This window comes from Phyllobates terribilis, unplaced genomic scaffold, assembly GCF_046119375.1.
Source record: "Phyllobates terribilis strain yellow unplaced genomic scaffold, ASM4611937v1 Scaffold_186__1_contigs__length_3700242, whole genome shotgun sequence".
NCBI lineage: Eukaryota > Metazoa > Chordata > Amphibia > Anura > Dendrobatidae > Phyllobates > Phyllobates terribilis.
This window is the reverse complement of record NW_027362946.1, coordinates 3,675,691-3,691,582: the sequence shown is the minus strand read 5'-3', so window position 1 is coordinate 3,691,582 and position 15,892 is coordinate 3,675,691. Positions and strand designations below refer to the sequence as shown.

The following is a 15,892-nucleotide window of genomic DNA, read 5'->3' as shown; positions in this document are numbered from 1 at the left end:
ATGCTACTGAGAGCGGGCGGAACCCGCTCATCTATGGACTGAGTTATACTTTGTTTTTTGTTTTTTTTCGTTTAACCCAGAGGGGTCATGTTTGTTTTTCCCGTGAAACCTGCATGAGTTTATGGCTGATAATAAACCAGCAGAAAGGAAACCTGAGAACGTGTGTCCTGAGTCTGCCTCCAGGAGAGCCGAGCGAGTCGTCTTGCCACACTTCCTTCATGCACATACACTTCCATCATCATTCGTCTTAGTGACACAGAAGTCGCTCTATTCAGAGGATGCAGATAGATAAATCGGGATATATTGATTAGAAGCTTCATGGTCAAGGTGAAGAAACAAATAAAAGCCCCTCAGTCTTGATTTCTAGGATATTTACAGCTTTGTGGATTAATAAGTATTCTTAAGTGTTCCGCACACCTCGTACACACACGGCTCCGCTCCGTACACCTCTTACACACGCGGCTCCGCTCCGTACACCTCGTGCACAAGCGGCTCCGCTCCGTACACCTCGTACACACGCGGCTCTGCTCCGTACACCTCGTACACACGCGGCTCCGCTCCATACACCTCGTACACACGCGGCTCCGCTCCGTACACCTCGTGCACACACGGCTCCGCTCCGTACACCTCGTACACACGCGGCTCTGCTACATCCACACTGTAAACCCCTCCTGACCCCACACATAAACTTCAGCTCATCCAGCACCATGACAACCAGCACAGCAGAGTCCTGCATCCACTGAGGCCCCTGATCATGTGACCCCTGACTCCTCCCCTCCTGTGACCTCATCACAGGTCCTGTGCGCACAGAGCAGCCATATATGTGGTGGTGGCTCTGCAGGTGGAGGTCGGTGCCGTCTCCATTACTCTCTCGCAGGATTCGGGTTCGGTCTCTTGGACGTCGTTTTCTTCTCGTGTTCTTCATGTAATGAAGGATCCTCCAGCAGCCGCTCCCTCGATCACACGCAGCACATTGAGGCCATTACGGAACGATCCTTTTCCTTTTCTCGTTAATGTGAATCTCCCTAATAACAGACGGAGTCCTGTGATCCCACTATAACACCCGTCTCAGGCCTCAGAGCAGAACGCCGCCTGACAGGACTTTGGGGTCTTATCTGCTGTTTCAGGTCACTTCTTCTAACTGTTTTAGAAACCTGAAAGGGTTAAAAGAAGCTGAAAAAACTGAACGTGTGAACAGCGAGTTGTTCATCATTATCTTCCATCTTCTAGAAAATTTACCTTAAACCTTAGTGGATGGATAAAGACAAGAAGAAGATGGCGGAGAGGATATTACACCTCACCCTAGAGATCCTCTTCCGGCTTACTGGAGAGGTGAGAGATTCTGATGACGTCACATTACATCATTCTTATCTATGGGAATAACAGATGGACAGAACTGGAGAGGTGAGTACTCGGGAAATGTCTGGAGTGAGATTTATTAATGTGTCTCTCCATAACCAGGATTACACAGTAGTGAAGAAGACCTCTAGTGAGTGCTGTCAGGACCCTGTCTCTGAGGGATGGGGAAGACCTCTGAGCCCAATCACGGGGCCTCCACCTCACCCCCTGATAAATGAGGACATCAATGACCAAAAGATCCTAGAACTCACCTACAAGATGATTGAGCTGCTGAATGGAGAGGTGACACTGCTGGGAATGCTGGGACATTATACAGTAACGCTATGAAGGGATCGGGGGGATGATGGTATCATTGTATGTGTCAGGTTCCTATAAGGTGTCAGGATGTTGCTGTCTATTTCTCCATGGAGGAGTGGGAGTATTTAGAAGGACACAAAGATCTGTACAAGGACGTCATGATGGAGGTTCCCCAGCCCCTCACATCACCAGGTAATAGACAGGACTAAACACACACGGCCTATAATTGTCTGTATGTAAAGAATGAATTCAGTCCCTGTATGTGTTTCCTCCAGATCTATCCAGTAAGAGGACAACACCAGAGAGATGTCCCTGTCCTCTTCTTCCACAGGACTGTAAACAAGAAGATCCCAATGTTCTTCAGGATCATCAGGTAGATGGAGAGAAGGTGTCATGAGATCCCCCCTATGATGTGTAGATGGCTGTAAAGGTCTTGTGTTCAGTCTTGTTTTATCCACCAGTATTATATGGTTTCTACTTGTGTAATGAAAACGGTGGAGATGGCAGGATTAAAGCTGATCGTAAATGTGACTTCTCATCTGTCTGTGACTTTTACAGTATTTGTTTCAGGGTTAAGATCTGACCCAAATACCCACCCACAATGGTGGAGATAACAGGAATAAAGTTGGCCATAGCCATTAGGGCCCCAATTTATCACGGTATTTTCACCAGTTTTGTAGTGTAAAATACCTTCATATTTTTAATATGGAGCTGAGAGGTTAGATTTATACAGGAGATTGGCAGCTATTTGTCTCCTATAACTACTGCTGTCATGTTGGTTTTGGTCATCATTTTTCTATGACTTTTACAATATTTTTTCAGGGTGAAGATCTGACCCATATTAATACTACAGAGACATATGTGAGGGGTGATGAGCCTCGTAAAGAGGAGATTCCTACATATGACCGCCCAGGTGAGTAGTGACCGCAAAATGCAGAGAAGTCACAGATCCTGTGCTCATTATGTTATGAGTTTGATCACACAATTAATTGACGTGCATTTTACTTACTGATAGATTTGATGCATAACAAAAAAAGCTTTTTTTTACACCTTTTTTGATTAACGCATTTTGGTAGCAAAGTTTCAGTGGTTAAATGGTATTTTATTTGCTGCAGAAAGGCACCATGTCTCCAATTGTAATGTAGTTGTGAGTTGCCAGATTACAGCTGAATGTCAAGAAGAAAGCCGGGTCACACACAGAAGTCAGGCAGGTGGACATCTAAGCTGGAGAAGCCAAGGTCAATATCTAGCAGCACTACACGTCTCGGAAGTGCAGTCAAGTGAAAAGCCAAACCGTTTTGAGGTCAACAAGAAGTATGTAGACAGATTAGGAAAGGGTTTATAAGTAAAGATGAGTGAACTTGTTCGGAAAACGTTCGCCAATCTCAAAGTCGACGCGAACATGGCACATTCAGATTCATGTTTGGACCCCCGAGCATTTTCCTCAAAATCGGCAAAATTCGGCCAAAGTTTGGTAAATGATAGAGTTTCCACTAATGCTTTTGTTAGGACTTTGTCTAGGATAGTGGTTCTGTATGATGTGTGGGGATGACATGTTTGATGAGGGAAGAGGAGCGGCAGACTGTTATCCTTTTTTTTTGTTGTTTATTAACTTAATGTGTGGAGATTCCGGCAGCCAATCAGGGTGCAGAAACAATCCACAACGTCCAGAAACAAGGGCTTGTGTCATTGGCTGCCGAAGCCACATGTCCCTCACCATATAAAAAGCAGACATGTGGCTTTGGCGCTATTTTGTCAGTGTAACAGCATAGTGAGGCTGCTGCTGGAAATAGTCAGATCGTTCGCTAGGTGGCTTTTTGTCAGCTCGTTCAGATAGATAGGATATTGTGTCAAATCGGCCTTCCAGCAGATCAATCCTTTGTACTAGTTGTGTGGTCCCACCAATAATCCACATTTCAGCAGATCAATCCTTTGTGCTAATTGTGTGGTCCAGCCAGCAGTCCACATTTTAGCTTCTAAATCCTTAGCTCTAATTGTGTGGTCCAGCCAGGATTGCACATTTCAGCATCTAAATCCTTTGCGCTAATTGTGTGGTCCAGCCAGGATTCCACATTTCAGCATATAAATCTTTTGTGCTAATTCTGTGGTCTAGCCACACTATCTCAGCAAATAAATACTGATTGTTATTCTAGTGACAGTTGACGGACAGGTCTGGGTCTAGGGTTGTGAAACAGCTGGTTAAAAGAGGAGAAGGGTACATCCAACATGAGTGGGGAAAGCAAGGTCATGGTGGAAGGGGAAATAGGCTTGGTGTACCAGGTGTATGTGGGGTAGGTGGTAATGTTACTGAAAGCTTTACTGAACAAACACCGGCTCGTCCTATCCAAAGACAACTGACAACTTCTGTTACTGGACGGACTACTCCACTCCCTTTCTTTGGCAGTCGCACAGCGGTGCGCTTTGTAGACCAGGGCCAGAAAGAGCATGTGCTCCAATAGATGGCAAGCACTGCATCAAGTGTCCTCTTCCTCCACCTTAACATCACACACAGTACAATCCTCAGAGATGGCACCCCAATTATTCTTGTTTCCCCCCACATCACAAATCTCCAACCATCCAACTGACTGTGCAGAACCACAGATGGGTGAGTCTGCAGAGCTGTTCACACACTCAATTCCATGGGCATCAGAGGTCTGCTCCAAAGATTTAAAGACTTTAGAGGAGGAAAGCATCTGCACCGATGCCCAAATTTTTTTCAGTTGGATCCGGGGCCAAATGAAGTAGGGTCTAAGCAGAATCCAGGCCCTCGTCACCAGACGTTAACCCCTGGGGGTGGAGGTGATCCTGATGAGACTCAGATTCCTGAGGCGCACATGGACTGTACTGTGCTGTCAGGGCAGGAAGAGGAGGAGGGTGACTATCGGGGCGAGGAGTGGGAGAATAGAAAGGATAATGATGAGCTTCTAGATCCCAATTGGTGTAAACCCAGAGGCACACAGCTGAGTAGTTCAGCAGAGATGATGGAGGAGGAGGAAGACGAGGAGATTACGTTGCAGTTTCAGGCACAGACACGGAGTGGTGCAATCACGACAAACACTGCATCCTCAGCCACAACTCTGGCTGTGACCAGCAGTGGTCACGGGTCTGCAGTTTGCAGGGGCGGAAGGGTTGGCTATCCTGGGCCTTTTTTGAGACCGCAAAGGATGACCAAACTCACTTTATCTGCCAACTTTGTAAAAAACAATTCAGTAGAGGCAAAAATTCCAATAATTTGACTACTATATGCATGAACCGGCACATGTGCGATCAACATGCGTTAGAATCTCACTACGCTAAAATGCGGACTAGCGGGCCTCGCCAACCACCGGCCGCCCCACGATCTCAGACACCAAGCACACCACATCTTTCTCAATTCACCATAACATCTCTGCCTGCACCTCACTCACAGTCCAGCAGTTTGTCGTGTTCACCCTACTCCACCCTCTCAGCACAGCAGCCAGTCCTCGGTCCCGCAGTTGTAGTCAGGTAAAAGATTGTTTCCTCCTACACATGCCAAAGCTAAGAGCTTGAACTTCACCATCTCCAATCTGTTGGCTACAGAAATGCTGCCTTTCTTACTGGTGGATACAGACGGTTTCCTAAAGCTGATGGCCATCGCAGTCCCCCAGTACCAGCTGCCCAATCACCATTACTACTCTAAGAAAGCTGTGCCTGTGCTACACCAGCATGTTGCAGACAACATCACCGATTTCATGAAAGAAATCTATGTCCGCCAGGATGCTTTCACCACAAACGCCTGGACGAGCAAGAATGGCCAGTGGCGTTACATCTTGCTGACTGGGCACTGGTGACTCTGGTGGCTGTGGGGGCATAAGGGGAAGGGACTGCTCCACAAGTCTTGGAATTCCCAAGGCTTGCGGGACAAACCTCTGTATGTAACACTACATCCTCTGCTTCTGCCTCCTCCCCCTCCACCAGGGCCTCCAACTGCGCCCTCAACCTGTGCCTTTATGAGACCTGCGTTCCAGGGAAGCCCGTGTGCGATAACTGTGAGAACCTGGTGGCGGCTCTACGCCAGTGCAACCTCACACATGTGCCTCGTATGGCTGACGTACTCAACCTGGTGGTACAGCAATTTCTCTGCCACTCTCCCGTCCTGGCTGCACTGCTGCAGAAAGTATGGTCACTGTGTGCTCACTTCCACCATTGGCACCCTGCGAGTCATCGACTTGCATCGCTACAGATGTCTTGGGCCATACGTCAAGGAACATCACACGTTCCTTGAAAAAATCTAAGTCTGACAGGGTGCATTTCACCACTGACACCTGGAAGAGCAAGCATGGCCAGGGGCATTACATCTTGATGACTGGGCACTGTGAAACTGTGGGGGCAGGTGGGAAAGGGACTGCTCCACAAGTCTTGGAATACCCAAGTCTTGCCGGACAAACCTCTGTATCTAAAACTGCTTCTCCTTCCTCCATCTCCTCTAGGGCCTCCATCTCCTCTAGGGCCTCCACCTGTGCCTTAAACCTATGCCTTAATGAGACACGGGTTCCAACAGTGGACAGAGAATACCCTCAACTCCGTACTGCGCAGCCAGGGCTAACCCCAGTCAGGCAGTGTTTAAATGAATATGCCTTGGAGACCACAGTCACACAGCTCAAGAGTTGTGGACAGCTATCCAGGCCGAGTTGAGCAATGGCTGTCTCCACTGACCTTGGAGCCAGGAAAGGCCGTGTGTGATAACGGTGTGAACCTGGTGGCGGCCCTACGCCAGGGCAACTTCACACATTTGCCATGCATGGCTCATGTCCTCAACCTGGTGGTAAAGCAATTTCTTCTCCAATATCCCAGCCTGGATGTGCTGCTGCAGAAAGCACGTCAATGTGTTCTCACTTTTGCAGTTCGCACCCCACAGTTCATCAACTTGCATCATTACAGAGGTCTTTCAGCTTACTGGTTAACCGGTTGATATGCAATGTGCCGATATGATGGAATTCAACTCTGCACATGTTACGACAAGCCCTGGTGAAGTATGTAATTTTGCATAGCCCAGGCCAACGCAGTACGGACGTGCGAATTACGCTTGGGGAGTTGGCACAGATGAAGGACCTCTGCACCCTTCTGCACAGTTTCGAAATGGTTAGCGCTGACTATGCCATCATCCGCATCACTATTCTGGTCATCTACATGCTGAAGCACACATAGAATAGTCTGCTGGAGGAGGTGGTGGTCCTACAGGAAGAGGAGGATGCGTAAAGGATAACAATATTTCTAAGTTCCGGACTGTCGTCGCACAAGCTGGTGCCATGGGAGGGTGGATTACAGTGATCGAGGGGTCTCATGATACCAGACAAACTGTTAGTGAAGGTGCAGGAGCCGAGGAACAAATGGAGGAGGACGAGGAGGAAGTGGTGATGGGCACGCAACAGTCAGGAGATGAAGAGGATAATGATCCCCCCCCTCTGTTGTCCGTGGTTGGTGGGAGGGGACAGAGGAAGCAAGCTTGAGTGTTACCCCGCCACCAACACATCATTGACTTGGACCTCACATGAGCGCTTTCTTGCTGTACTATCTGCAACATGATGGCCGTATTGTTAGGATTAGAAATAATGCTGACTACTGGGTTGCTTGTTACGATACTGGCGTAGTACTGTTGGAAACCAGTGGCCAAAGGAGCACCAGCAGGAACAGCAAGCAAGTGGTAGTAAAAGTTCTTGGAGATAGCAAGGAGTTTGCAGGATACAATCCAGGGTGAATAGATCAGTCTGGGTAAGAATGTTCAAGATCTGGAGACTGAAACTAGGCTAATAACAAGACACACTACTCAAGCAATGAGTGAGAGATCCATGTGGCTTTAAGTAGGCCCAAACAGGAAACAAGATGGATTCCATAGATTCAGAATCCGCCATCTTAGTAAAGGGCAATTGCAGAACACAACAGCAGTCTCTTGTGGTAAGGAGTGAACACAATATTAAAGTGAACAATAGCGGCCACTAGTGGTCAAACTGTAGAAGGGCAACAGAATCCTGACATTGCCCTTCCTTTAGATCCACGATACAAGAGTAAATTTTACCAGATGCTTTTTCCTCTAGAAAGGGACGCATGCATGCTGGAGTATCGAAACACACTTGTAGACAATCTTAAGAGTGCTTTTCCCCAAGACAGCAGTGAGGCACACAATGTGCATCGCAGTTCTAGACTTCCAATCCTGGGAACGTCGAGTTGTCAACGCAAAAACATTAGCAGCAGCAGGGGTAAGTGGCACAAGCAATTTCTGTAAGTTGTTTCACACATTTTTTAGACCAGTTCGTTCACCAGCAGAACAGAGTACAAGTCTGACGCATAATGAACAACTGGAGAGGATGGTGCTGGAGTATCTCAATATCAATGTCATAAGAGGGGTTTGGACCCTTATGCATTTTGGTCTTCAAAAATGGAAGAGTGGCCTGAGCTCACTTGTCACACCTTGGAGGTTTTGTCATGCCCGGCAGCCAGCGTTCTCTCAGAATGTGTCTTCAGCGCTGCTGGTGGTGTCATGACTGATAAGCGCAGCTGACTTTCCCATGAAAGTGTAGACCCCCTAACCTTCATCAAGATGAACAAGTCCTGGATCTCCAATGACTTTTGCACCCCAATCGCAGACTGTGCAGACTAGGCAATGGTGTAGTTTTTAGTGTGCTGCATTGATCTCGCATTATTGCAGCCTGTGACACCTTTGTCGTGCCTTCTGTACCTGCTGTTGCTACTGCTGCTGATGTTACTACCAATTTTTTGAAATGTGGAGACTCCAAGTTGGGTCTCCGTCTGCTGGGTTGCCTGTAGTGGAAGGGGTGTCAGAGCCCCATTATACTATTTCTACTATGGTGAAATTGATGCCACTTTAGTGGTGTATGGCAATAATTTTTAGAAATGTGGAGACTTGTGGTTGGGTCTCCTTCATGTGTGTTGCCTGTAGCAGGAGGGCTCCCAGACCGGCAGGCCTGCACTTACTTTCAGTCAACAACCTGTGTTACTATCCTTAAATTTTTCTACCAATAGTAGCCTACAAAACTGATATTTGTGCCTCTTGAGTGTGGCTTAGCAGAAAAGCAGCTTGCGCTGTGTTACGGGTCCGGGTGGTGGAACCTCTGTGCTGTGGTGCAAGGAGGGACCAGAGGGGCGTGACTAAGTGCCTACTCCTCCTGACCAAGGTCGCATGGTGTCTCAGTCTACTCCGTGAACCAGGGAGGGACCGAGCAGGGGGACCAGGTGCCACTCTGGGACCAACCTTGTATTAGAGCAGGTGACTCCCATGGGTCAGATGGCAGGAACAGACCGGTACAGCGGATAAGCAGGCTGATTCGGCAGATAGCCAGACGGGTGCTCCGGGTAGACAGGCTGGTGGGCACAACTGGTAACTGGCAGGTGCTTCCAGGTAAGTGACGCGCCCCCTGGGCCGTGGGGTACTCGGTGCCGGGCCGGTCGTTGCTAGGGGAGATGTCACAGTGGCGGTGACCCGGTCCATGACCCAGGGCGATCAGTCAAAAGGGGAATATTTACAGGGGATTTATAGTCTTTATATACAGTTTGTGACGCCACCTGTGGTATGCGGCTATATGGAGCCGCCGCTGCGGAGCAGGTCGTCTGGAGCTGGTGTAAATGCAGCAGAGTTGGTTTAGCTCTCCACAGGTAGAGCTTAGCTCCAGGGCAGTGTAGATGTTACTGATGTTGCGGTGTAGTGCAGGAGGTGATGTCGCAGCAGCAATAACTGATAGAGACGGTGGGGTGCCGTCTTCAGGGTTTTACTCACAGTTGTCAAGTTCCTCAGGTTGCACTGTACAGCTTACAGCCTCCCACGTCGCGCTGCGTTCACCTGGCAGGGGTTCCGCCAACCCTCAGGTACCTCCAGAGTACATAGCAGGACCCCCTTCTGTGTATTCCTCCTGGCCGTCTCCCTACACCTCCCACCTAGTGTCCCAATCCAGTGACCTCGAACCTTGACGGGCGACGTCTTCTCTGTCCCCTGGGTCCTCTATGGTTACGTTCTTGGTGAGACTAATGTGGATTGTGGCTGCAGTACCTGAAACACTACAGCCTCCGGTTTCCTAGTTGAGACTTGAAGAACTCTGCTAGTTTAGGGATCAGTCCCCACTGTGCGACCTGACCCCTCCACCGCCTGGCAGATTCGGGCGTACGGGTGGCCTCCAGCACTTCCCGTACCCCTGGGGTCCCTTCTACGTTCCTGGAGCCTTTCTCCTGCTCCTCTCCTCCTCAGTCTGTCCAGGGCCTCTCCTCAGGCCCTCCTCCAGAGCAGAGCTCCTGCTCCCAACTCTTCCTCTCACTGAACTGTCTGAACTCCCTCTAGAACGTTCCACCCTCTTTTTATATCACTTCGTCCAATGCTCTCCTGATTTTCTTCCACCACCCACTACATGGTTCCCCCTACTTTGGTTCCCCCCACTCCAATCAGGGACAGGGCTCAGCAGGAAGCGCAACACATCTTGCCCTCCTAGCTGGTCTGGAGTAGTGTAGTGTTGGATGCAGGTGTTAGGGTCCCGGGCTGTACTCCTTCCTTACCTGAGAGTGAGCTACCACACCTTTGGGTGAGATGCAGTACCTCTGTGGCGACCGAACCCTCAGGGGCGCCACATAAGCAGGCTGGCGGACACGGCAGGTAACTGGCAGGTGCTTCCAGGTAAGCAGGCGGGCAGAGCCCATAGACAGACTGGCAGGCTGGACTGCAGACAGACTGTCTGGCTGGATTGTAGTCAGACTGGCAGGCTGGACTGAAGAACAGACTGGCTTACAGGACTGACTTACAGATTGACCTGAGGGCTGAAGCAACAGTAAGAACACAGAGCAACAACCTTGCATGGGCACCTCCATGTTGGAGGAGGTGCTTTAAATAGGGAAAGTCCTCCAGCCATTGGCTGGGGACTTTGAGCACTGCGTGCGCGGCCCCTTTAAGAGGGAGGGAGCGCTCGTGCACCCTAAGCACAGTGCCCGGGAAGCTGCGTGCAGCAGCAGGGAGGCCGGAAGATGCCGGACCAGGACCACGACGGTAAGGGGGCAGAGATGCCGATGCTACAGTACCCCCCCTTTATGCCCCCTCTTTTTTAGGCTTGCAAGAAATACTTTAAGAAGAAGAAGGGCATGGATGTTCTCCCTGGGTTCCCAAGACCTCTCTTCTGGGCCAAACCCCTTCCAATCCACCAGAAAAAAGTTTTTTCCTCTTACCTTTTTGGTGGTCAAAATGTTCTCTACTTCATAGACGTCCTCAGCGGAGACCGGAGCTCGGGTGGTACCTGGATCGTCAGAAAAAGAATTAAGAACAACTGGTTTGAGAAGAGATACGTGGAAGGAGTTGGGAAACCGTAAGGTGGCTGGGAGTTTTAGCTTGTAAGCCACGGGATTGATTTGGTTCAGAACCTCGAATGGGCTGATGAACCGCGGACCCAACTTATACGATGGTATTTTGAGACTAACATATTTGGAGGAGAGCCAGACCTTGTCTCCCGGACGGAACTGAGGCGGATCCAGACGTCTCTTATTAGCATGTTTCTTCATCCGCTCGGAGGACTGAAGAAGTGCGGATCTAGTGTCTTCCCAAATAGCAGAAAATTCACTGACCAGAGACTCCGCGGCAGGATTGTTCACTGAAGAAGAGACGGGAAACTGAATCCGGGGGTGTTGACCGAAGACCACAAAGAACGGGGATTTGGAAGAAGACTCGCTCTCATGGTTGTTATAGGAGAACTCGGCCCAGGGTAGGAGCTCAACCCAATCGTTATGGTGAGCGTTAACGAAGTGCCGAAGGAAGCTTGTAAGGACCTGGTTGATACGTTCCACTTGACCATTGGACTGAGGATGATAAGCAGAGGAGAAATCCAAGGAGACATCCAGCAGCTTGCACGTAGCTCTCCAGAAGCGCGAAGTGAACTGGACCCCGTGATCAGACACAATGTGGAGGGGTAGGCCATGGAGACGAAAGATGTGATGGATGAAGTCCTTAGCCAGCACAGATGCAGACGGGAGACCAGGCAGCGGGATGAAGTGGGCCATTTTAGAAAAGCAGTCAGCGACCACCCAGATGACTGTACAACCGACAGAAACAGGGAGATCCGTAATAAAGTCCATAGCAATGTGTTGCCACGGAGCGGAAGGTACGGGAAGAGGAAGGAGACGGCCAGCTGGAAGATGCCTGGGCACCTTGTTATGGGCACAGGAGGAACAAGCCGTTACTAAGTCCGCAACATCCTTGCGTATGTGTAGCATCGGCGTCTCTACCCTCTGCTAGGCAGAGACGCCGTCCCTCTCACCTTCCTGATCAGCGCGCAGCGTCCTCCAGCGCTCCTTCCCTCACTGCTGCCGGCGCGCGCTCCTTCCCGGGCACTGTGCTTAGGGCGCGCTCGCGCTCCCCCTCTCTTAAAGGGACCGCGCGCGCCGTCCTAAAGAGTCCCCGACCAATTGCCGGAGGACTTCCCATATATAAGGCACCTCCTCCAAAATGGAGGTGCCCGAGCAAAGTTGTTGCAAAGCATACTCACCTCTGCTTCAGTCCTCAGGTCCCGTTGCCAGCCTGACTACCAGTCCTGTCTGCCTGCTTGTCTTCTCTTTAGCCCGACAGTCTGTCTCCTGCATCCGCCAGTCTGTCTATGGGCAAGTCCACCTGCGGATCAGGAAGCACCTGCCAGTTACCTGCCTGCTACCTGCCGTACCTGCTAGCCCGCTCGCCTGCGAGTGCTCCCCTGCTACCCGCCTGCTAGCCTACCTGGAGGCTCCGCCTGCCAGCCAAGAGACTCTTACCCGCTCAGCCGTCACTTGCAGTGACCACCTGCCTGCCTGCCATGAGACTCTTACCCACTCAGTCGTCACTTGCCGTGACCACCTGCCTGCCTGCCAAGAGACTTCTTCCGTCACGTACCGTGACCACCCGGCTACTCACCCAGAGACTGCTACCTACCCGTTGTGTCCACTCGCTACACCGGTCTGTCCCAGCTATCTGACCCGTGGGAGCCACCTGCTCTATTACAAGGTCGTCCCCAGAATAACACCTGCCCCTCGTGGTCCCTCCTTGGTCCAAGGCACAGAGGTTCCACCACCCGGCCCCGTTACAGTATGGAAGGCCACCAGTAATGCCCGGCGATAAGCAGGAAGGTCTTCCTCTGGCCAGCATGGCCAGCTAGTTTGGATGAATGGCCCTAGAGAAGAACCTTCTTACAATCCGGAACCGCTACAAAGGTCTTACCGGGTGGAAGACGAGACAGGTCAAACGGAGCCACAGTCATTACTTTGGAGGGGTCGATGATATGCAGAAGCTCCTCCTCTTGGTCGGAAGACAGGAATGAGAAGGATAGAACGTCGGCTTTAATGTTTGTGTCCGCAGGGTGGTAGTGTAGAGTAAAGCAGAATCGGGCAAAGAATAGAGACCACCGGGCCTGACGCGGATTGAGTCTTTTTTGGGCGTTTTGTAAATAGGCCAGGTTTTTGTGGTCAGAGTAGATGACCACCGGGTGCAGAGCCCCCTCCAGCAGCTAGCGCCACTCCTCAAGTGCCAATTTGATGGCTTGTAGCTCACGATCTCCTATCGAGTAGTTGAACTCGGACGAGGAGAAGAGCTTGGAGAAGAAGCCGCAGGTTACCACTCCCGGACGGGGATTTCTGGGTGAGCACCGCTCCGGCTCCGGAGGAGGATGCATCAACCTCCAGGAAGAACTGCTTGTTGCAATCCGGACAGTGCAGCACAGGGGCAGAGGAGAAAGCTTGTTTAAGGGAGACGAAGGCCTCCTCTGCTTCATAAGTCCATTCCCTGGGATTTGCTCCCTTAAGGGTGAGCGCGGAGATGGGAGCGGTCCGGGAGGAGAAATGAGGGATGAAGAGGCGGTAATAATTTGCGAAGCCCAGGAATCGGTGAATCGCCTTCAACCCCTCCGGTCGGGGCCACTTTAAGACGGCAGAAACCTTCTCGGGATCCATCTGTAGACCAGTCTCGGAGATAATATATCCCAGGAACGGAAGGGAAGTCTGCTCGAAGAGGCATTTCTCAAATTTTGCGTATAGGCAATTCTGCCAGAGCCTTAGCAGAACCTGACAAACATCCCTCCGGTGTGTGGGCAGGTCCAGAGAGAAGACCAAGATATTGTTCAGGTATAATACCATGCAAGAATACAGGAGCTCACGGAAGATGTCGTTAACCAGCTCCTGGAAGACAGCTGGGGCATTACAGAGACCAAAGGGCATCACACGATATTCATAGTGACCGTCCCGTGTTGAATGCCGTCTTCCCCCCCGTCTCCCTGGCTGATCCGGACCAAATTGTATGCCCCACGAAGATCGAGCTTGGTGAAGATCTTCGCGCCTTTTAGGCATTCGGACAGCTCCGAGATGAGAGGCAGGGGGCACTTATTCTTGATGGTAATCTGGTTAAGACCCCTGTAATCGATACAGGGACGTAGTGAGCCATCTTTCTTTTTAACGAAGAAGAATCCTGCTCCAGCCAGGGAAGTAGATTTCTGGATGAATCCCCTAGCAAGATTCTCTTCTATGTACTCAGACATGGCCCGGGTCTCAGACAGTGACAAGGGGTATGAGAAGCACCGGGTACCAGGTCGATTGGGCAATCATACGGCCTATGAGGTGGTAGTGTCTCAGCCTCCTTCTTGTCGAAGACGTCCGCATAGGACCAGAAGGGTGCCGGCAGACCAGGTAGATTAGCCGGAGTAGAACAGTTAAAGGCTCTGTGACGAGCAAGATGATCTCCAGAAGAAGTCTCCCATCCACGGAAGCGACTGCCAATGGTTCAGTCAGACGTATGGTAGGAATCTGATACCGATCCACTACAGCCTGTGAAATGAGATTCCCAGCGGCTCCGGAATCCAGGTGGGCAGTCTCAAAGAAGCGGGTCTCACCATTGGAAATGGAAACAGATAGGGTCAAGGACGGAGAGGATTTACTCTTGCCTAGGACGACCTCTCAGAGCGGTCCTAGACACTGGAGTTTCCCGGCCTCACCGGGCAGGATTGGATCAGATGCTCTTTACTGCCACAGTAGAATCAACTCCCCTCAGCTCAGCGCGTCTCCTGGCGAGACTGTTATGTTCTGCTACCAGAGCTAAGGAAAGAGAGGAGATCTGTCCCTACGATAGAACTCAGCTGAATCCCTACGATGTAACAGGGAACCTGATCCTGCGATCAGACCTGCTAAAGTCCTAAGCTAGTCTGTACGGAGACCTATAGATGTGGGGAAGGAAACCCTACAAGTACTAAGGACTGGGAGGAAAATGGGACACCTCCTAACAGAAATAGTAGCAGACAGACGAACAAACAAAATATATAGAACATAGAGGTCCGTAGACCAAGCAAACTAACAGAGTTAGATACAGAGCACAGGCTAGCTAGAAAGTAGTTATACAATGAAGTCCAGCAAAGCCAGAAGGGCGGAGCAGGATTAAATAGGCCAACAAGGTCATGTGACCAGCAAAGGAAAAAACCTAAGAGCAAGGTTCTAACAGTACCCCCCCTTCTAAGAGGATCCTCCGGATCCCCTAGGACCAGGCTTATCAGGAAATCTACTGTGAAATGCTCTGATAAGTCTGGACGCGGAAACATCATCTGACCTCACCCAAGAGTTATCCTCGGGTCCGAAACCTTTCCAGGCCACAAGATACTGCAAACTACCTCTATACCGTCTAGAGTTAATGATGCGAGAAATTTCATATTCCCCGTCCTCCACCACCGGAGGAACAGAGGCAGAGGCGTCACCATCCGACACAACAGCTTTTTTTAACAGAGAGACATGAAATACCGGATTAATTCTCCAGGAGGTAGGAACCTCCAACCTAACAGCAGATTGGTTGACAACCTGAAGCACCTTAAAGGGCCCTACAAACTTGGGACCCAATTTCTTAGAAGGAATCCTCAACCGCAGATTCCTAGAGGACAACCAAACCATGTCACCAACAGCGAACAAAACCTCCTGTCGTTTCCTATCAAAGTAGTCTTTAGATTTTCTGTTGGCCTCCTGAAGATTACCACGCACATCCGTCCAAACTCTCTCCAAATCACCGGAAAAATTCTCCTCCTCAGGCACGGCAGATCCCAACTTGGAGAACGACCCAAACGACGGATGTCTCCCAGAACAACAAAAAAAAGGCGAACAACCAGCAGAAGAAGATGTATTATTGTTCAGAGCAAATTCAGCAAGTGGTAGAAACTCAGACCACCCCTCTTGATTGTCTGCCACAAAACAACGTAAGAACTGCTCAACATCCTGGTTTGTCTGGCCATTAGATTCA

At 50.3% G+C, this 15,892-nt stretch overlaps 2 protein-coding genes across 2 annotated transcripts in view; both read left to right on the top strand.

Annotated features, from left to right (window-relative positions):
• Window positions 1-784: 784 nt before the first annotated feature.
• Window positions 785-15,892, top strand: part of LOC141212809 (uncharacterized) — a 229,842-nt gene continuing 214,734 nt past the window's right edge. Inside the window, exon 1 of the mRNA XM_073665116.1 lies at window positions 785-847. Within this exon, the coding sequence (XP_073521217.1) occupies window positions 822-847 (26 nt within the window). The 5' untranslated portion in view covers window positions 785-821. The remainder of the gene's footprint in view (window positions 848-15,892) is intronic.
• The window catches only part of LOC141212818 (uncharacterized), a 74,349-nt gene continuing 59,245 nt past the window's right edge, over window positions 789-15,892 (top strand). The window contains exons 1-5 of the mRNA XM_073665125.1: window positions 789-1,332; window positions 1,462-1,641; window positions 1,725-1,848; window positions 1,932-2,029; window positions 2,479-2,569. Coding sequence (XP_073521226.1) covers window positions 1,255-1,332; window positions 1,462-1,641; window positions 1,725-1,848; window positions 1,932-2,029; window positions 2,479-2,569 — 571 coding nt within the window. The 5' untranslated portion in view covers window positions 789-1,254. The remainder of the gene's footprint in view (window positions 1,333-1,461; window positions 1,642-1,724; window positions 1,849-1,931; window positions 2,030-2,478; window positions 2,570-15,892) is intronic.